This window comes from Zootoca vivipara, chromosome 15 (assembly GCF_965207765.1).
Source record: "Zootoca vivipara chromosome 15, rZooViv2.hap1.1, whole genome shotgun sequence".
NCBI lineage: Eukaryota > Metazoa > Chordata > Lepidosauria > Squamata > Lacertidae > Zootoca > Zootoca vivipara.
The window spans coordinates 1,217,230-1,238,064 of record NC_142598.1 but is presented as its reverse complement, the minus strand read 5'-3'; the positions used below and the strand labels follow the sequence as shown (position 1 = coordinate 1,238,064).

The 20,835-nt window shown below is 48.0% G+C and overlaps 1 protein-coding gene across 18 annotated transcripts in view; it reads right to left on the bottom strand.

Annotated features, from left to right (window-relative positions):
- The window catches only part of LOC118097577 (uncharacterized), a 77,402-nt gene extending 61,057 nt beyond the window's left edge, over positions 1–16,345 (bottom strand). For 17 of the 18 annotated variants that reach the window (XM_060269116.2, XM_088658604.1, XM_060269122.2 and 14 more), the window contains exons 1-3: positions 16,202–16,345; positions 2,389–2,528; positions 555–669 (exon numbers count right to left, since the gene is read on the bottom strand). In XM_060269116.2, coding sequence (XP_060125099.2) covers positions 555–669; positions 2,389–2,498 — 225 coding nt within the window. In that variant the 5' untranslated portion in view covers positions 2,499–2,528; positions 16,202–16,345. The remainder of the gene's footprint in view (positions 1–554; positions 670–2,388; positions 2,529–16,201) is intronic. The other variant, XM_088658611.1, reaches the window with a different exon arrangement.
- Between the last annotated feature and the right edge of the window lie 4,490 nt (positions 16,346–20,835).

The window sequence follows — 20,835 nt, the reverse complement described above, 5'->3', positions numbered from 1 at the left end:
ATGGGGAACCTAAGGTCCCCTAGGCAGGATTTGGAAGTCCAGCTCCCATCAGCCTTAGCTGGCACAACTCATGCTTGGAATCATGGGGAGAAGAGTGTGGTTGCATTTATGACATGGGCTGGCCAATGTGAGAACAGAATCCTGAACTGGATTGGACTTTGTTCCCACAGAGTTCAGCTATGTATTGAGGACTACAGGCTCCGCATTCCTGGACTACACCATCAGTGCACCAGAGGAAGAGGGGAGCACCTTGTCCAGGCATGGAAGGCTTCCTGGGTGACCTTGAGCCAGTCCCCATTTCTCAGTCTACCTGCCTTCACAGAGCTGTTGTGAGGATAAAATTGGATGGGATGACCACATATGCCACCTCCAGCTCCTTGAAGAAAAGATGGGACATAAAATGGGTTGTTGTTTTTAAAGAAAAGCAAGGGGCTCTCCCTCCAAAAATGCACTTAAACATGCATAAAATATGGGAGCAGATGCAGATCACTGCAATCAGTTCACTTCTAAAATGCTACCTCTGCTACCCGAACCAACACTATTTGGATCAGTACCTCAGCACTTGGGTCTACAAAAATCCCTTTCTTGAAATCAAAGTCGGTCAAATCCCGTGATCCTCCCAGTAACCTCAGAAGCTCCACTCTACTACGGATTTTCTCTCCTCTGGGGCTATGAGGGGGGAAAGAGAGAAGCAGCTGTTAGGTGTGTTCAAAAAAGCAGCACAGTGAGCAGCATAGGAGTGAGCTGGGATGTTTGCGTAACACAGTGCACAAGGGACTCTCTGATCTCAACAAAGGGATGCGGATGTGGTGAGATTTCAAGTGTTGCCCAATGCAAGGGAGATTTCTCACTTTATTTGAAACTTTTTGGATGTGCACACCACTGACACGGAATCTTATTGTTTTGTTACGGTATGTATTGCAGTTGTGCTCTCCTTGGATGCAGAGGTAGACTGAGGGTCAAGAAAGAGATCTTCAATCCTAGAACGATGGAGGCCTTGTGGGTGGGTGGTTCCTGTGTCCAGGAAATAGGTCCTGCACATGTTCCAGATGGGCTTGCACTCTCTCTGAAGGAGCAACTCAACAGTCGGGGTATCCTCTTTGATCCAGCCCTGTCCCCAGAGTCCCCAGCGACTTTTGAGGCTAGTAGTGCTTTCTACCAGCTCCAGCTGGTCCACAAGCTGCAACCATTCCTGGATCCTGGCAGCTTGACCACGGTGGCCTATGCATTGGTAACCTCAAGGCTTGGTAACTGCAACACACTTGATGGCTGGCCCAGAAGCTGCAGCAGAATGCAGCAGCCAGTCTGCTCACAGGAGCAGATTAGTTGCAACATGTCACTCCTCTGCTGAGAGCTGAACTGGTTGCCCAGTTGCTACTGGGTCAGGTTAACTCACAAAGTCCAAAACAACTTGTGCCCCAAAGACCTCCATTACCGAGTTCCTCTGATGGAGCTACTACCCACACAGAGGTTGAGTCGGCCTTTCCTGGGGGCTGAGTTTTCAGTGCAGCAGGTCCTGCCCTGTGGGATTCCCTGCTAGCAGAGCTTCTGGCAAGAATTGCCAACCTTGTGATTGGCAAGCCCAAGAGGCTCGGTGGTTTAGACCACACCACCCCTGTGTCCCTCCAGTTCAAATCCACACAAGGGGGTGATCTCCCGTTGCTCTGTTCCAGCTCCTGCCAACCCAGCAGTTTGAAAGCAGGCCACTGCGGCGGGAAGGGAAAGAGCGTTTCTGTGTGCTGCTCTGGCACTCATCACGGTGTCCTGTTGTGCCAGAAGCGGTTCAGTCATTTTGGCCACATGGCCCGGAAAGTTGTCTGTGGGCAAATGCCAGCTCCCTCAGCCTGAAAAGCAAGACGAGTACTGCACCCCATCGTCGCCTTTGACTGTCCAGGGGTCCTTTACCTTTATCTAGCAAGAATCATGATTGCCTTCATTTAGACATATCCTTAAAATAGTGTTATTCAGACAGGTCTTTGCCATGTGAATTTCTTACCAAGCAGCCTTTGCCAATGCCTTTATTGCTCTTATTGGAATTGTGTCCACTGCCTTGTAAGTAAAAAGTCAAGAGAAAGAAGTGCATCTTTTGAGAAAGAGCAGAAGCAAGACTGACTGAAGAGAGATTTGAGAATATTTCTCATGCCTTTGAACTGTCATGAAACCCAAGGTGCTTCTTTCCTTCCGTGGTTGTAAGAGAGGCACTGACAGCCGGCTGCCTAGGGAATAGGACCTGAAGGGAGGGATAGGCAACATGTGCCCTCCAGGTGGTCACAGACTCCCATCAGCCCCATGGTCAGGAATGATGAGAGTTGTAATCGAGCCACATCTAGAGGGCACCTCTTCCTACAACCCTTACACTTTTCCAGATGTGACCCCAAATGGCATTACCTTGTGTAATAGGTATCTGACTGTCCAGGTCTTGTTCCATTTTTGCGCAAGACTTCACGGCGCTGCCAGCCGGGCCCTAGTGAGGGGCAATCCACCCAGCCCTCTGTCATGATGATGTTGGATAGACCGCAGGGCAAGCACTGAAACAGCAAGAGAGTAATGGAAGGGTCATAGCTATGGGGCCAAAAGGGTTGTTCTTAAAATAACCAAAAACATACACACAGTCATGCAAGGAAGCACACAAGAGCAGCAAACTTGAAAGAGAGGCTTCCATATATGGTTCCCCTCAATTGCAGCCACTATAGTAAGGTATAATCTATATATATATATATATATAAATGTAAAATGTCCAGGTTGTATGTGCTCAGCTCGCTCCGAAACCACTTAACCGATTTGAGTTGAAATTCTGACACAACGTTGCAGTCCAATACAGGAGTGTTTGTATGAACTTAGATTATATAGATGTCACATCTGTCACAGGTAAAAATATGATTTTGTGTAAAAATTGCGCCCTCTATTGGACGTCAAAGGAACAGATGCCATATCCTTTTGTGTAACAATAGCGCCATCTGTTGGGAGTCAAAGAAAAATATCCTATAGAACATTCAGATGCCTCGGGGAATCGGGGGGGGGGGAGGGAATCAGGAATATAAAGCAACAGACAAAGAGTGGCCCAAATACGTGCCAAGGAAGCACGTATTTGTTTCCCTCCCCCCCACAAGCTCAACGACGTTTCCACACTCGCCCACCAACCACGTACACTGCCTCCATGTTTCACTGAACCTCCAGGAGTACCGCCACTCCCAGCCAGAATCCGGCGGGGGAAACGGACAGACACCCCCCCAACATTTCCATACCTTGGGCAGCTCCTTCTGAGAAACTGGGGGGCCGATCCTCTCCCTTTGGCACCACCACCTCTCCTCCCCCCCCCCCCGCCTCAGCATTTCCGCCTCCCTGAAGCGACTACACCTCGACTGCCTACCCCCTCAACCATCGGGATCTGGCGGGGGAACCGCCCAGACCCTCCAAAAAATGTAGGTATGTGAGGGGCAAAAAGAGAGGGGTGGGGGTGGGGGTTAAGGTGGCGTCGGGGGAAGATAACATCACTCCTGGGGGCAACAGAGAGAGGGGTGTTGTTACGTCATCCACCTCTCCTGGACAAGGGGGACCCTGACTGAGCCATAGCAACATGTGGCCGGGTATAGCTAGTATGGTTTAATTTGACATCCTAAGCACCCCAACTGGTATTCCTTTAAGGTAGTAATGGTTCTAGGCCTTAGGACTATGCAAGATGCACAGACATATTGGTGAAATCTCAGGAGTCTGAGGAACGACCAGCTCCAGGGGACAGAGATAAGCAATTCTGTGTCTCTCCCATCATGGCTGCTACACCTGCCCATACAGTCATACCAGGGGCTGAAGGAAACCCTCCAGTCTATCGGGCTCTTTGAACTATCTGAAGCAGGCCAGGCCACGCCTCTCACTGGTCCTTGTTGGGAGATGCCCTTGGACTTTAACAAACACTTTGGGTTACAGACTCCGCTAACCCAGAAGTAATACCTCGAGTTAAGAACTTGACCTCAGGATGAGAAGAGAAATCGCGCACCGGTGGCAGCAGGAGGCCCCATTAGCTAAAGTGGTACCTCAGGTTAAGAACGGTTTCAGGTTAAGATGGACCTCTGGAACGAATTAAGTTCGTAACCAGAGGTACCACTGTACTGCATAGCACTCTGAGTGGCACTGTCCTTGAAGCCATCCACCTCTCCTGGACAACGGACCCTGACTGAGCCATAGCAACGTGTGGCCAGGTATAGCTAGTATGGTTTAATTTGACATCCTAAGCACCCCAACTGGTATTCCTTTAAGGTAGAAACAATGAGAGTCCAAGCCTTACTTTAAGCACATGTCCCAGTTGAAAAAACAGCCTTGCACCAGGGTAATTTTAATTAAAGGCATCCACATTTAGGAAATCCGTTTAATTAAAGCAGAATTGAGCAGCTCGGCAGCTGTATCCATGACTGAGCAGTCCTATTTAGGATCCACTCTGCTCACCCAGAGACCCAGGTGGCGCTGTGGTTAAACCACTGAGCCTAGGGCTTGCCGATCAGAAGGTCGGCGGTTCGAATCCCTGTGACGGGGTGAGCTCCCGTTGCTTGGTCCCAGCTCCTGCCAACCTAGCAGTTTGAAAGCACGTCAAAATGCAAGTAGATAAATAGGAACCGCTACAGCGGGAAGGTAAACGGCGTTTCCATGTGCTGCTCTGGTTTGCCAGAAGCGGCTTTGTCATGCTGGCCACATGACCTGGAAGCTATACGCCGGCTCCCTCGGCCAATAATGCAAGATGAGCGCGCAACCCCAGAGTCGGTCACGACTGGACCTAATGGTCAGGGGTCCCTTTACCTTTACCAGCTCACCCCAAAAGGCAAACATAGTCTGCCTCCCTTTTTCCCTGACTGGATTGCCGTGCCCAATGGGGTCACCACCCAGAGGTCGTAAAAGGCAATTGAACTTTGGAACATGGAGTATACGGATTTTGTTGGATAACACAGATAATGAGTGTCCCAAATGCAGAACTGCCATCATTGCAAGAGACCTGTGGTGTTTTAACATCAATATTGCAGCATTTCAAGAAACTCAAAAGAGCAGGAGAGGGACAACTGAAGGAAGAAAAAGGAGGCTACACTTTCTTCTGGAAAGGTCTACCTGAACAAGAATATTGAATACAGTGGTACCTCGGTTTACAAACACAATTGGTTCCGGAAGTCCGTACTTAACCTGAAGCGTACTTAACCTGAAGCGAACTTTCCCATTGAAAGTAATGGAAAGTGGATTAATCCGTTCCAGACAGGTCCGCGGAGTACTTAAACTGAAAATACTCAAACCGAGGCGTACTTAAACTGAGGTATGACTGTGGATGCAGTAGGCTTTGCTATAAAAAATGATCTTGTGAAGCTCTTGTCAGAAGTCCCAACTGGCATTAATGAGCGGCTTTCAACCCTTCAAATAAAACTTCCCCAAACCCAACAGGCTACTATTCTAAGTGCTTATGCACCAACACTGGATGTCGGTGAAGACTTTAAAGTATTTTTTCTCTCTCAGCTGGAGGCAAATTTTTAAAAATGTAGTATAAACACTGACAACTGAGAAACACTAGCCTGCGAGCGCTCCAATTGGAGAACAGCCTTTCCCAAAGGTGTCATGGGTTTTGAAGACACTTGAACTCAGGACGCAAGGGAGAAACGTGCTGAGAGGAAGGAACGCTTGGCAAACCCTCACCATGATCAACCTCCACCCAGAAACCTCTGTCCCCACTGGGGAAGGACGTGTGGATCCAGAATTGGCCTCCACAGTCACTTACGGACTCAGTGTTAAGACTGAGTTCATGGAAGGAACAAGGGATTGCCAAAAAGAAGAATTAAAGCCCTTCATGACAATTAAAATGGTGCCCCTAATATTTTTTAAATACAACATCTATGAAAGGCAAGTGATCTTAGAAGGGTCATACCTTCTTCTCTCTCACAGGAGGAATTGGGGCCTCTGAGGTGGCACCTACTGCAATACGTACACGCCTTCACTTGAAAGTAATAGATAGATATTTCTTCATTCCTACAATTGTTTTAGACCTGCATAAAATTGCAAGTATAATCAAACTACTATATATTTTTCAACTGGGCCCCCGTTTAAGTATTGTAGCATTTTTTGTTAAATTGCATCTTGCAATTTAAACATTGCATTTTGTCTCTAGTTCCTAGGCAGTTGTCATGTTTATTGGTAAAACATGTTTTTGCCATGGCCTTGCTTTGAAGAAACTGTGGGGGGAGGGGGGCACCTAGTAAACAGCCATTGCCTGCTTTGCTAAAGCAATCATGTGCATAGGCAGCTGCAGAACTACCCTAGCAGGACCTTGGCTCAAGGACAAAACGCTCCGATGGATCTTGTTCTGGAGGGAAGGCAATGGCTGTATCCAAAATTACAATTAAGGGGGGCAGAAATAAAGTGAGCTGCAGTCTTGGAAGGTGCAGTTATGTTTAAAGAGCTGTGATGTTAGCAACAGAATAGATATGTGCCTATCTCCAAGAAAAGACATGGAGGGCAACATTGTTCTGGAATTCATATCTAGTCTGCCATATGAGCCATGCTATTTTCACAAACGGTTAACATACAGCCCCACTGTGCAAAAATTGTGTCCGCACCTTTCCCTGTAAGGCAGGCATCCCCAGACTGCGGCCCTCCAGATGTTTTGGCCTACAACTCCCATGATCCCTAGCTAACAGGACCAGTGGTCGGGGAAGATGGGAATTGTAGTCCAAAACATCTGGAGGGCCGAAGTTTGGGGATGCCTGCTGTAAGGCAACAATGGTATTTTTGTGCTGGGGAGCAGGCATCATGACTACACCTCAGGCTTCCCACTCTCTATGCCAAGTAGAAGGAGCCCCCCCCCCCCAGATGTTTCTGGTCAACACCTTCCATCACTTCTGAGTATTGGCAATGCTGGTCCAGGTTGAGGAGGAAGTTGGGAGTCCAATGCCACCTGGTGGGCCAGAAGTTCCACCATCCCAGCTCCAGTAGCAAACCAAGCTCTACTTCCCAGGGAGCCCTTCCACACAGTCCATCCTTTGGGGAGACCTGTTACAATTATTCAAAGGGCAGCATAACCACCTCCTAAATAAAACCAAAGCCCAACAAGGCCTCCGGGAAGCTGGTATTTCCCAAACTGTAACAAGTTCTCTTCAAGGGCTCATCAGTGTCATGGCTCAAGAAATGTTTTGCTTCTTGAATATTGGAGGCTTTCATCTGTTTTAATCCCAATTCAATTTTCTGGCCCTCCCAATTGGTGAAAATGTTTTTATACTACCTGATTACAGTACTGAGGGCAGTTAGTAAGAACTTCATTACCACCAGCCCAAGCAGCTCCGAACAATTCAGAAGGTCCATTTCCTGGTTATTTTCAAAGATACTGGAGATGCAAACACTGAACAGCTGAGTCTTAGCCAGGGGTTGGCAACCTGTGGCCCATGGGCCACAAATGGCCCACAGGGTCGTTTAAATGGCCCACAAGCCGGCCCTGAACCGAGCCGCCTGCTCAGCGAGTCCCTGCGCACTATGCTAAACCAGTGCAGCATGGAGTGGGGACTTGCTTCCGCGGTGCTGGAAATCGCGTCTGTGCAGACGCAAACGCCGGAAATTGCATCTGCGCATGCGCAGACGCTGGAAATCACATCTGCACAGATGCAATCTAGCCCACTGAGAGATCTCTGTGGGAGTAAACCGGCCCAGGCGAGCTAAATCTTGCCTACCCCTGGGCTTAGCTGTCTGCCCTCAGTAGGAATTTGCTAGTCCCTTCAAAGTGGCATACTTTGGGAGGAGAAGTTGCCCGTCTCCAGCACAGTGCAAAGGCCATACTTTGACTTGCAATCCCTATATTCACAGGACTATGAAAACCAGTTTGCCTTATTTGCAGGTGTTCAAAAGTGGTCATTTTCACTCTAGACTACACACTTCTCAGCTGTCTCAAGGAAGGATGGGCAAAAGGGCAAGGAAGGGTCAGGAGACAATTTGTTAAACAATTTCCTGGACAATTTTAAAGCTACAACCTGACAGTACTCAAAAGTCATCTGCAAATTTTCAAGATGAAAATCCATTCCTCATTTTCTGACAGCTTTCACAGTCTCTACTCTTTTATTTTTATCTAGCTGGCCCTGCCACGCGTTGCTGTGGGTTATTTGTGTGATTTCCCCTACGCTGTGCCAATCCATGACGTATCCCTGTGATTTCCCCACTCCTCCCCTCAACCCCCCCCCCGGCTTATCCCTGTGATTTCCCCCCTCTCCTCCGTCCAAACCCCCCCCCCCCGGTTATCCCTGTGACCCGTTCATTTTGCACACAATCATTCCCCCAATGTGCGTGTTCTGTCCCAACCCTGACTCCCCTACCCACGTGTGTTATGCGAAATAACATTTATTCTACCCAAAGGCACGGCCCTGTAAAAGGCCCATATTCAGTTGATTCTATGCCGCGGCCTATTCAGCCCCCCCCCCCACCTCCCAGGCAGGCCCCTAAATCCATGCAGCCTAGTCTGCAAAGCCGAGGCGAGATACTGTGGAGAGGGAAGGTTTCATCCCTGTGTCTCTCCCCCTGTTCTGACCCATTACCTATCCCTGTCCCCTATTCGCCCCCCCCGCCCCCCCAGACAGGCCCCTACCTCCACTTGGCAATGTTGGGCCTTGTTGCTGCAAAAGGCCTGTTTTCAGTTGGTTGCTGTGGAATTTTGTGATGTCATCCGGTGGCGCGGCTTTCGAGGCAGCAGTGGGCAGTCTGCCTTTCTATTGGATGCTGCTGGAGTCTTCAGAGCTTCTGCTGGTGACGTCTAATTTGGGTGCCACTTTTTTTTGTTTAATCATTATTTTAGGTATGAAAGGTTTGCTTTTTGGGGGGATTATGCCAGATCCCTTACTGATGGGCATGGAACGCTGTGGCCAAATTTGTTACATTACAGTTCAGCAGTTATGGAGAAAGGCTGTGACCTCTGCGCACGCAATCCCTACCTTTTTATATATATAGATTTTATTTTTTCATTTTTTATTTTACATCAAAGAAAACAATTTTTTACATCAAATTCCATTATCCAATTTTGACCCCCCCTTTCTGCAGTTGCTTGTGTTTTAGTATTTTCACTGAATTTCTGAGTTAAACCTAATTATTATTTATCCAATACATGTATAATAAAATATAATATAATAAAATTAATTTCTTTTGCTTTACACTTCAATTCTTTTGCTCGATCTTATCCCTGTTTACAGAGGAAATGCATGCTTATTAACAGTATGAGATCGCTCATGTAACTATTCAAATAATGACGGTGATTCAGAAATAAAATATCTGTTCAGTCACAAACCTATGAAAGCTTGCTCAGGAGGAATTCACGCTGTATTTCATGGGGTTTTACTCCCAAGTAATAATGGGGCCGCATGATCCAGCGGGCCTTTCCACGCCCGCCCCCCCGCCCATGCACCTTCTTCCCCTTCTTTTTGCAGCAGAGATCCAGGGAGAGATCCACTTCTGGTGGGTTGCTGGGGAGGGCCCGCTCTTTCTCTTCTTGCTCTTTGCAAAGTGGGCTTGGAGAGGTGGGGGGTGTCCCCTCCCCCCTCCATGCTTTTCTTGCTGCAGAAAAGTGCATCTCAGGGTTAAAGAGATCGAGTCCAGGCACCTAGAGAGGCTGCAGAGCAAACAGCAACACTTCTCCTTGCCGCTCACGCCCCCGAGCGCCTTCCTGCTTTTTGTGAATGGAGCTTGGAACGTTTGCGTCACCCCACGTGGCTCCAGCAGCAGCGCCTCCCTCTTCCTCCTCCCGCAAGAGGAGGCAAGGAGGGCAGAAATTGCGTTTGAGTGGCAAGCGAAATGCAGTATGCCGGGAGAGGGGGAAACCAGGCATGTGCAGAGGGCAGCAGGGAGGGAGAGGAGCTGCTTCCTTGGAAATCTGGTAAATTTACGGGGTCGCGGCGGGAAACGGATTTAAATCTGGGGGTTTCCCGCCAAAAACGGGAGACTTGGCAGCTATGGGAATGCAAGAGGGAACTAACAAGAACTTCATAATTTGTAGATAATTGAAAGAGTTGAACTGTATGAAAACATTGTGATGATTTGTGGCATTACCTTCTAAAGAGGATTCTAGCTCTGATTTATTATGGCTTTGGCAAGATACCAGCTTGTTAACGGATGGGAAAGGAATCAAAGAAGATAATGCTGGAAGTCTGCCCGGGGCTATGGTGAGATGCCAGATCTTTTTCGGTTTGGGAAACCGAAGCAAGATGGCGTGAGCTTGTGGGGCAGCAACAATTGAGGTTCTTGAGGTGGGGGGGGGGATGCTGAAGATGATAGATTACAACGTGAAGGGAATGACAAACATTAAACAAACATTTCACACAGAAAGCTACGGAATACAAACTCCTCTTGCAAATTAATGGATATGGAATACTTAAATACGAACAAAAGTCATCACATCAGTGGCTGTTAAAATAAAGGATTAAGATCAGAACGGTTGTATTTGGATTAATTAGGAAGATTGGAGCAGGATGGAAGAATAACATCACTCTCTGAAGACCAGAACACGGTAAGTCATCCAAAAATGTTTAATTTGGAATTGGATAATTGACTTTATAATTGTATTATGATTTGGTATTGTATTAATATGGTATACATTGGATTGTTATTAAAATATTAAATATTATACTTATATTTAATATATACAGGTATATTTAACTGAAAGCTTTAATTACTTCCACTGTTTGACTAAGGACCAGAGACAGGAATCTCTTGAGGTTTGTGGAAAGGAGCAGACTGTTAATTTTTCAAGTCCACAGTCAGTCTCAAGTGGGGGGATGGGAGCCAGTTGCCTTCCTAAGATGGCCTGAGAAATATATGGAGCAGGCTAAGCGGCAAGTGCTGTACTAGCTATGTGGGGCAAAAGGAGGGCAGGAGTCAATAGCCTTGGACTTTATCATTTAAGTAAATCGCTCATAAACAGGCTGCGCAGATCACCAGATTGTGAAGTTTGCATTCCTGTGTCCACTTCTACTTCTACCATCTATTTCTGCTTCATTGACTATGCAAAAGCCTTTGACTGTGTCGACCACAGCAAACTATGGCAAGTTCTTAAAGAAATGGGAGTGCCTGATCACCTCATCTGTCTCCTGAGAAATCTCTATGTGGGACAAGAAGCTACAGTTAGAACTGGATATGGAACAACTGATTGGTGCAAAATTGGGAAAGGAGTACGACAAGGCTGTATGTTGTCTCCCTGCTTATTTAACTTATATGCAGAATTCATCATGCGAAAGGCTGAACTAGATGAATCCCAAGCCGGAATTAAGATTGCTGGAAGAAATATCAACAACCTCAGATATGCAGATGACACAACCTTGATGGCAGAAAGTGAGGAGGAATTAAAGAACCTTTTAATGTGGGTGAAAGAGAAGAGTGCAAAATATGGTCTGAAGCTCAACATAAAAAAAAACCAAGATCATGGCCACTGGTCCCATCACCTCCTGGCAAATAGAAGGGGAAGAAATGGAGGCAGTGAGAGATTTTCCTTTCTTGGGCTCCTTGATCACTGCAGATGGTGACAGCAGTCACGAAATTAAAAGACGCCTGCTTCTTGGGAGAAAAGCAATGACAAACCTAGACAGCATCTTAAAAAGCAGAGACATCACCTTGCCGACAAAGGTCCGTATAGTTCAAGCTATGGTTTTCCCAGTAGTGATGTATGGAAGTGAGAGCTGGACCATAAAGAAGGCTGATCGCCGAAGAATTGATGCTTTTGAATTATGGTGCTGGAGGAGACTCTTGAGAGTCCCATGGACTGCAAGAAGATCAAACCTATCCATTCTGAAGGAAATCAGCCCTGAGTGCTCACTGGAAGGACAGATCCTGAAGCTGAGGCTCCAATACTTTGGCCACCTCATGAGAAGAGAAGACTCCCTGGAAAAGACCCTGATGTTGGGAAAGATTGAGGGCACTAGGAGAAGGGGACGTCAGAGGACAAGATGGTTGGACAGTGTTCTCGAAGCTATGAACATGAGTTTGACCAAACTGCAGGAGGCAGTGGAAGACAGGAGTGCCTGGCGTGCTATGGTCCATGGGGTCACGAAGAGTCGGACACGACTAAACGACTAAACAACAAGAAGTCCAAGAGGAAATGCAACCTTTCCCCAATGACAATTTTACATACTTCCAGCTGTGAACTACACCAAACCAATAGTTCAGGCAGCTCCAAAGCACTCCCATTCAAATAAGCTCAGCAGACACATCAACTCTCTATAAAATGAGACTTCTGAAATCACATGCAAGCCTGATTTTTCTGACACTACAGCTATGTTAACCGTTTTACTCACACAGTCCTAATTCCCCATTCCAAGCACTCAGTCCTAATTCACCATTCAGTCACAAAGCCGGGGGACCTCCTATCTCAATAGCTTGCAATCATAACAAAAAGTGCTAGGCAGTAACTGCCATGTTCCAGAGGTTAAGGAACACGGGACTGGCCAAGATCTTTGGTTAGACCAGCCTTCTCCGACCTGGTGCTCACCAGGTATTTTCAACTGCAACTCCAATTAGCCCTAACTACTGGCCATGATGGCAGCGGTTGATGAGAACTGGAGCCCAGCAACCTCTAGAGGGCAACACATGGGGGATGAGAGAGTTATGCCAAATCTTCTTTTCTTTTTTAATTGCAGAAGTATGCTCTTTGACCGAGGGCTCTCGACAAGGCAAACACCTGTTTTGGAAATGAGCTGATGGATCATACAGGCAGCCAAAAACCCTTTGAGTAGGAGGAGGATGACATCAATGATACTTTCAACAATGGCACATTGCTTGCCACCTTTCGCTGCTTATATGTCCCACTTGCTAGAATTCAAACAGCAATAAAAAGCACCATAGTGAACGCTCGGGTTGCGAACGTGATCCGTGTGGGAGGCAAGTTCGCAACCCACAGCGTTTGCAACCCACAGCACTGCGTCTGCGCAAGCGCGGGTCGTGATTCAGTGCTTCTGCGCATGCGCAAAGTGCAATTTAGTGCTTCTGCGTATGCGCAAGCACCAAAACCCAGAAGTATCCCGTTCTGGTACTTCCGGGTACGGTGTGGTGCACAACCCGAAAATGCACAACCTGAAGCGTCTGTAACCCAAGGTATGACTGTATTTGCTTGCTGCAGCTTTCACTATGCTGAGCAGATGTTGTCATGTGATTCACAATCTACTGAAACATTAGAATAAACATGAAGAAAGCCATGTCTGGAAACATTAAAAACCAACACCGCTGAGAAGCACCAAACTATGGCCAAATAGTGGAGGCAGAATTTGCTTTCCTTGAAGATGAACTTTTATTTAAACCCACAAAGGAATTCCTACTTCATGTCAAACAAATTGGCAACAAGATGCTTCAATTGTCATTAACATTTCTGGTGGTCACTAGTTATCTGCTTGTTTAACCATAGTTTTTTTTACAACAAGGCATACATAAACAATTTTTAAAAATTCCTTCCAGTAGCACCTTAGAGACCAACCAAGTTTGTCATTGGTATGAGCTTTCGTGTGCATGCACACTTCTCTAGATACCATGTACACGAAAGCTCATACCAATGACAAACTCTCTAGGATGAAAATGGAGAAACTGAATGAAAATTTAAATGTGGGAGGCATGGACCTAGACACTGTGAGTGCAGCCTGTGCAGAGGGCAGAGATGCCAAAGAACTGCAGGCCAAAACACAAGAGAAACATTGTACATGTGTTTATATGCTAATGCTAGGAGCCTCTGTGCCAAGATGGGTGAACTGGAGTGCTTGGTCTTTGATATAGTTGGTATAATGGAAACCTGTTGGAATGGAGAGAATCAGTGGGATAATGTTATCTCTGGATATGAACTCTAGGAAGAAGAGGGAGACACATAGTGGAGGTGGTTTTGCTCTGTACATCAAAGAGGGCAATGTGACCCAGCAAGCAAAAATTCCCCCAAAGGGAATTCTCCTCCACAGAAACATTGTGGATGATGATACTGGGCCCTAAGAGTAACTTGGTGCTAGGAAAATGCTACCATCCCCCTGTTCAAACTGTTCAAGGAGTTCTTGAGATGATGAAGGAAACAATCAAAAGAGGAAATGGTGTAATAATGGGTACCTTCAACTACCATCATATAGACTGGTGACATATGTGTTTCAGTCATCACAAAGAGGAAAAATTTCTGACTACAGGTTCCACTGTACTCCAAATGACTATGCCCTAGAAGACTGCTGGTCATGGAACCAAACAGAAGGATGGCAACCCTGGATTTATCTTAAGTGGTGCCCAGGTGCCCAAGATGCAAGTGTTGCTAAAGCAACTGGAAGCAGTGGTCGTAGTGCAATTAAATTGAATATATATGTAAATGGCCAACTGCCAAGAAAATAAGACCTGGTAACATGTGACTTCAGAAAGGAAACTAAAAAAATAAAAATGAGGGACCTGGTAAAAAGTAAGTTGAAAGGTAATGTCAAGGGCGTCAAATCGCTCCAAAACACTTGGTCATTATTTAAAAACACAGCTGAAGGTTATACTTCAGATCAGGAAATGTACCATCAGACCAAAGTGAAAAAAGCTATTAGAGGCAGGAAGGATTCCTTCAAAAAATGGAATTCTTGTCTAAACGAGATCTTTGTGGACTTGCAATAGGCATCTGGCTGGGAACGAAGGATGTTGGATCATTAGCTGGATCCAGTAAGCTGTTCTTATGGTTATTAATGTTATTTTAAGTGGAGATGCCATGAACTGAACTTGGTATGCCAGGCACGTACAACACGTCTATTGCGATCGAACAGTGGATCATGGGATTGTTTCTTGTCAATTGCAGGGCCTTTCTCTGCAGCCTCAGATGCAGTCGCGGCAGCCGCTGCCAGCCTCCATGGCAATGCAAGCCTGAGCAGCACCACAAGCCTGAGAGGTGCCGAGCCTCCTTCCTCTGAAGCCGGCTTGCCTTCCTTCCCCTGTGCTGCACTCTCGGGGGTTAGAGTGCTGGGGTGAGGGGGACGTGGCACCCTGAGGGCTGGGGTGTGTATGTGTGTGCCTCCCGCTGCAGTGGGGGGGGGGTGTTCCTGCCGGGTACTAACTTAGGGGCAAGGGGCATAATTCTCCTGCTGGTCGAGACTCTGACTTCCCCCTGGCTGGGGATCTGGGGAGCACCTCTCCTTCCCTGCTAGAGGGGAAGGGAGAGAGAGAACTGGCTCCTCAGAGAGAGAACTTTTGCCTCTTTTTTCTCCCCCTCCCTTAAACTCCCCTCCCCATGTCTAGTTAGCCACCTCCTTCTACACATGCACCCCACGTGGGTATGATGCACAAGACAGACCAGTTGGCCCTGAGGGGGTCTAAAAAACACAGCAAGTACACACGTGTTAAGGGGGGGGGCGGGGAGAGTATGTTTAAGTTGAAGAATGACAATGGGAGTGTGTGCTCGATCACTGCCAGTTTTTTATACTGGTTAGTGGACCAGAGCCTACTCAGCATGCTCCAATACAAAGCAGGACAATAGGCAGCAAGTTCCTCCAGCCTTCCACTCCAATTTCTCTTACCATATTGTGTGTTCTGCCAAAATCCGAACCTTATGGACCCAGAAAATGCCAAACAACTCCCTTTGCTTAAATAAGCCTTCACTCTTGAGCTAGGAGCAGTCCGTTGGCCCATCTAGCTCAATGCTGTCAACACTGACTGGCAGCAGCTCTCTGGGGTATCTCCTACCTGGAGAGAACAGAGGACTTTACCAGAGACTTTTTGCACACAGAGCCTGGGCTCTATTGCGGAGCTGCAGCCCTTCAGTATGAATATCCAGCCCATCCGAAACTTTACCGTACACCCGCTCTCTCTCTCTCTCACTACAAAGAGGCCGGCCATGATGGGGCTCTTAAAGGAAAATTCCCCAGTTGCCCCCAAGGAGAGGTTCAGCCGCTTGAAGCATTTCAGCTCAGACGTCAGCCAGCAGATCAGGCTCTTCGGAGCCGCCACCACGGCAGAGAAGGCGCTGCGTCCAGAGGGGAGGCGGCGAAAGCCTCAGAAAGGGACAAATAAGGGGACCCCCGCCCCGCCCGCCCGCAGTGGGAGCACCCCAGCGCCGCACGAGGTGACCTGGGGGGGGCCCTCAGGAAACGCCCCGCTCGCCTGGGCGGCGACGCGGTCCTTGGGGCTTCCTCCTCACCCGCAGCCCCGGGAGCGGGGCGCAGAGGCGCTCCGGGGTCGCAGAAGAGGCGCCTGGCCGCCGGGTCGTGGCCCCCCTCCAGCCCCGATCACTCACCAGCGGCGAAGGGAATCGGCCCCGCCGGGCCTCGCTCGGAGGGGTTCTGCCGCCCCCTGCGCCGCCTCCTCCTCACCGGCAGCCGAGAGCAGAAGGCGACACGCGGACCCGCCCACCCGACGTCAGCGACGCCTCAGATGACCTGGAAGAGGAAGAGGCTTCCAGGGCGCTGGGCGCACGCGCGATATCCGGGTGTGCGCACCCCTCACGTGATAGAATACATAGAATCTTCGATTGGAAGGGCCTTCACGGGTCATCTAGTACAACCTCCTGCAATGCAGGAATCTTCTCAGCTAGAGCCAAGGGAGTCTGTTCCACTGACAAACAGCTCTTATTGTCAGAAAGTTTTTCCAAATGTTTAGTCAGAATCTCCTTTCTTGTAACTTGAAGCCATTGCCTCGAGTCCTACCCACAAAAGCAGGAGAAAACAAGCTTGTTCCCTCTTCCATGTGACAGCCCTTCAGATATTTGAAGGTGGCTATCATATCTCCTCTCAGTCTCTTTTTCCAGGCAAAACAAACCCAGCTCCACAAGCATTCTTCATAAGGCTTAGTTTCTAGATCCTTGATCATCATAGAATTATAGAGTTGGAAGAGACCACAAAGGCCATCCAGTCCAACCCCCTGCCAAGCAGGAAACACCATCAAAGCATTCTTGACATATGCCTGTCAAGCCTCTGCTTAAAGACCTCCAAAGAAGGAGACTCCACCACACTCGTTGGTAGCAAATTCCACTGCCGAACAGCTCTTACTGTCAGGAAGTTCTTCCTAATGTTGAGGTGGAATCTTCTTTCTTGTAGTTTGAATCCATTGCTCCGTGTCTGCTTCTCTGGAGCAGCAGAAAACAACTTTTCTCCCTCCTCCATATGACATCCTTTAATATATTTGAACATGGCTATCATATCACCCCTTAACCTTCTCTTCTCCAGGCTAAACATACCCAGCTCCCTAAGCCGTTCCTCATAAGGCATCGTTTCCAGGCCTTTGACAATTTAGGTTGCCCTCTTCTGGACACGTTCCAGCTTGTCAGTATCCTTCTTGAACTGTGGTGCCCAGAACTGGACACAGTATTCCAGGTGTGGTCTGACCAGAGCAGAATACAGTGGTACTATTACTTCCCTTGATCTAGATGCTATACTCCTATTGATGCAGCCCAGAATTGCATTGGTTGCCCTCCTCTGCATATGTTCCAGCTTGTAAACATCCTTCTTAAATTATAGTGCCCAGAATTGGACACAGTATTCCAGGTGTGGCCTGACCAAGGCAGAATAGAGTGGTACTATTACTTCCCTTGATCTGGACACTACATTTCTGTTGATGCAGCCCAGAATAGCATTGCCTTTTTTTGATGCTGCATCACACAGTGGACTCATGTTAAGCTAGTGGCCCACAAAGACCCCTAGATCCTTTTCACATGTTGTGCTATTAAGTCAGGTGACCCCTGTAATAAAATTTTTTAAGGTTATATATATATAAATGTTCATAAAGCAGAACAGTCCTGAAACCATTTTGACTCCCAAACTGACCAAATGTTTCTCTGCAAGGAGGGAGAGGGTGAGGGAACCTTCCCATTGTCTCAGGAATTAAGTGATTACCATCTCAAAGGAATGGCCAGACTACCAAGCATTATCAGATAACCAGGCAGAAAGGAAAAAACAATAACATTCAAATTCCTTCCAGTAGCACCTTAGAGACCAACTAAGTTTGTCATTGGTATGAGCTTCCATGTGCATGCACACTTCTTCAGAAGTGGTATCTGAGGTACTACTGGAAGGAATTTTTTTATTTTTTATTTTTGTTTTGACTACGTCAGACCAACACAGCTACCTACCTGTAATTCAAATTTCTGTTGTAGACCGCCTTTTCTGTGATGTGGGTATGATGCATCTGGGGGGTGGTCTTGGGCTACACCCCTTCTGTGATCTATGTATGAGGTTTCTCCAGGGCAGGCAATTAAAAATGTCTATATAAGGGTAGGCACGCCTTTGTTCTTGGTCCTCCTCATTTCTCCTGTGTGTGAGAGGAGCACCCTGTTGCAACATTTCAATACAGATCAGACTTACTAGCTGCTTTGCTTCTCAATATTCTCTGGTTGGCCTCTGTTATTTTCTCCTACCGATGGAGAACCTACAAATGACTCTATAAGGGCTCTTGTATACCCCATAAGGGAAGATTTAGTTTACAACACCCCCATCCTATATTTGTGCATCTGGTTCTTCCTGCCTAAGTACAGAACCTGACATTTGTCCCTATTGACATTCATTTTGTTAGCTTGCGCCCAATTCTGCAATCTGTTAACATAGCTGTCAAGGGAAATTCCCTTATGCTGAATAGGCTTCCTCGTGAGAAAAGGGAAAATGTGACAGCTATGTGTTAAGGTTATTTTGAATTCTGATTCTGTCTTCTGCGGCATTAGCTACCCCCTCCCAGTTTGGTGTCATCTGCGAATTTGATGAGCATCCCCCCAATTCCATCATCCAAGTCGTTTGTTTATAGAGATGTTGAACAACGGGCCCAGGACAGAACCCTGCAGCTCCCCACTGGTCACTTTTTTCCAGTGAGTACTCTTTGGGTTTGGTCAGTCAAGCAACTACAAATCTGAAAATAAACAGCGGGGGGGGGGTGTTGGATTTATTCCAGGAAAAAAGAGATAGAAAGTGTAGAATGATACAAAGTGTGCCTAGGCAGAGCCAAAACACGCCTGCTTGGGAGCAAGTCTCTGAGTCCCCTAGCCCCTCTTGTAGTAGAGTCTCAGCTTTGTAGGGAGGACAGGAGCACAGCCACCAGGAAATGAGACTCCACAGTTTCTGCATGCAGGTTTTGAGTTCTGAGGTTTGGGCTGAGCCTCCTTGAACTGGAAAAGGCCCAATTGAGATCTGTTGCACAGCTGAGCACCTTGACTCACTAGCAGTGAATTCTCCAACAAGCAACATTTTTTGCTTACTCAAACAGGAAGTCACAGCAAGCAATTGGGGAAACCAATCAGAGGCTGGAACCTCTTCTGTTGTTTATATACAGCTGATGTAGCAATGGGGTATTAGGGGAGGGGTAGTACCTCTGGTGGGGGACACATTGTGCTCATTCTGGGGCAGTTTGCCCAATTTTGGTCCCCCTATCCTGCCCTCAGCTCTCACTATGCAACAGCAGCCACACCCCGTGAATGGCTAATTGCCAGCTAAACCAGGGGAGGGTAGCCAATGGGTCTCAAACCTCGGTGATTTAGGGACTTCCCTTGCATGCGAAGAAGGGAAGGGAAGGGAATCTGGAAGATTGAGCGGACAAGACTAAGAGTGGGTCCAATGGCCAAGAAAGTGGTTTCTGCATGTGCTGTAAAGGGAAGTGGGGCAGGTGAGGTTCCACCTGGAAAAGTAGCCCATCTAGGAGAAGGAAAACTCTGATCCTAAATCTTCACTGCCTTACAGGATATATTCAGGAGAAGGCTAAGAAGTAAACTCTACAAAAATCTGGAGTGGAGTCCCTAAGATGGTTGGGTAGCACCTTGAACACTTCCTTCCAGCAACTCCTGCAGCCAAGCTGGTGACAAACATTTTGCTCTGCTTTCCTTTGGACCACATCAGTAAGGCCGAGAGTAGGGTTGTATCATCTGGCCAGCTCAGGACCTCCAAACACACACTGCCCAGGCTTGCAACCTCGGGAGGTCACTTCAGTGCTGCTAATGCAGTGGTTTGACTTCATCCCCGGAGGCATACTCCACTATCCCTTGAGACAGACGGATGCCAACAATTCCATGAACATAGATTAATTCCTTTTACCAATTAGGTACAACATTTTAAGCTATTTCCCCAAGTAGTAAGATATCCACTTAGAGCAGGGGTCCCCAGACTTACCGGCGTTTGGGCCGGTTCCCACCGCGCCGATCGCGCGGCGGGCCGGAGGACGGGGGAGCGCGCGCCTGTGCAGGCCGGCGGGCGGGGGAGTGCGCTTCCAGGGTGGAAAAACCCCCGAAAATCCGTTGTGCGCATGCGTATGGGCCTCCCCCGACCCGGAAGTGCACCAGAAATGACCTCTTCCGGGTCGGGAGAGGCCCATACGCATGCGCACAAAGGATTTTCGGCGCTTTTTTCCCGACCCGGAAGAGCGCTGCCACGCTGCGCGCCGTAAGAGCGGGCAGCGGTGGGCAGCGGGGGTCGTCGCAGGCCGGATTGGCAGGCCAATTGGGCCGCATCCGGCCCCCGGGCCGTAGTTTGGGAACCCCTGACTTAGAGTCTTATAGAATTGGTATACAACTTTTTAATGCTCCTTTAATACCTATCTACAGTGGCGCTGTGGTCTAAACCACAGAGCCTAGGGCTTGGCAATCAGAAGGTCAGCGGTTCGGATCCCCGTGACGGGGTGAGCTCCCATTGCTTGGTCCCTTCTCCTGCCAACCTAGCAGTTCAAAAGCACGTCAAGTGCAAGTAGGTAAATAAGTACCGCTACAGCGGGAAGGTAAACGGCGTTTCCATGCGCTGCTCTGGTTCGCCAGAAGCAGCTGTCATGCTGGCCACATGACTCAGAAGCTGTCTGCAGACAAACGCCGGCTCCCTCGGCCAGTAAAGTGAGATGAGCAACGCAACCCCAGAGACGTCCGTGACTGGACCCAACGGTCAGGGGTCCCTTTACTTTTACAGTTTT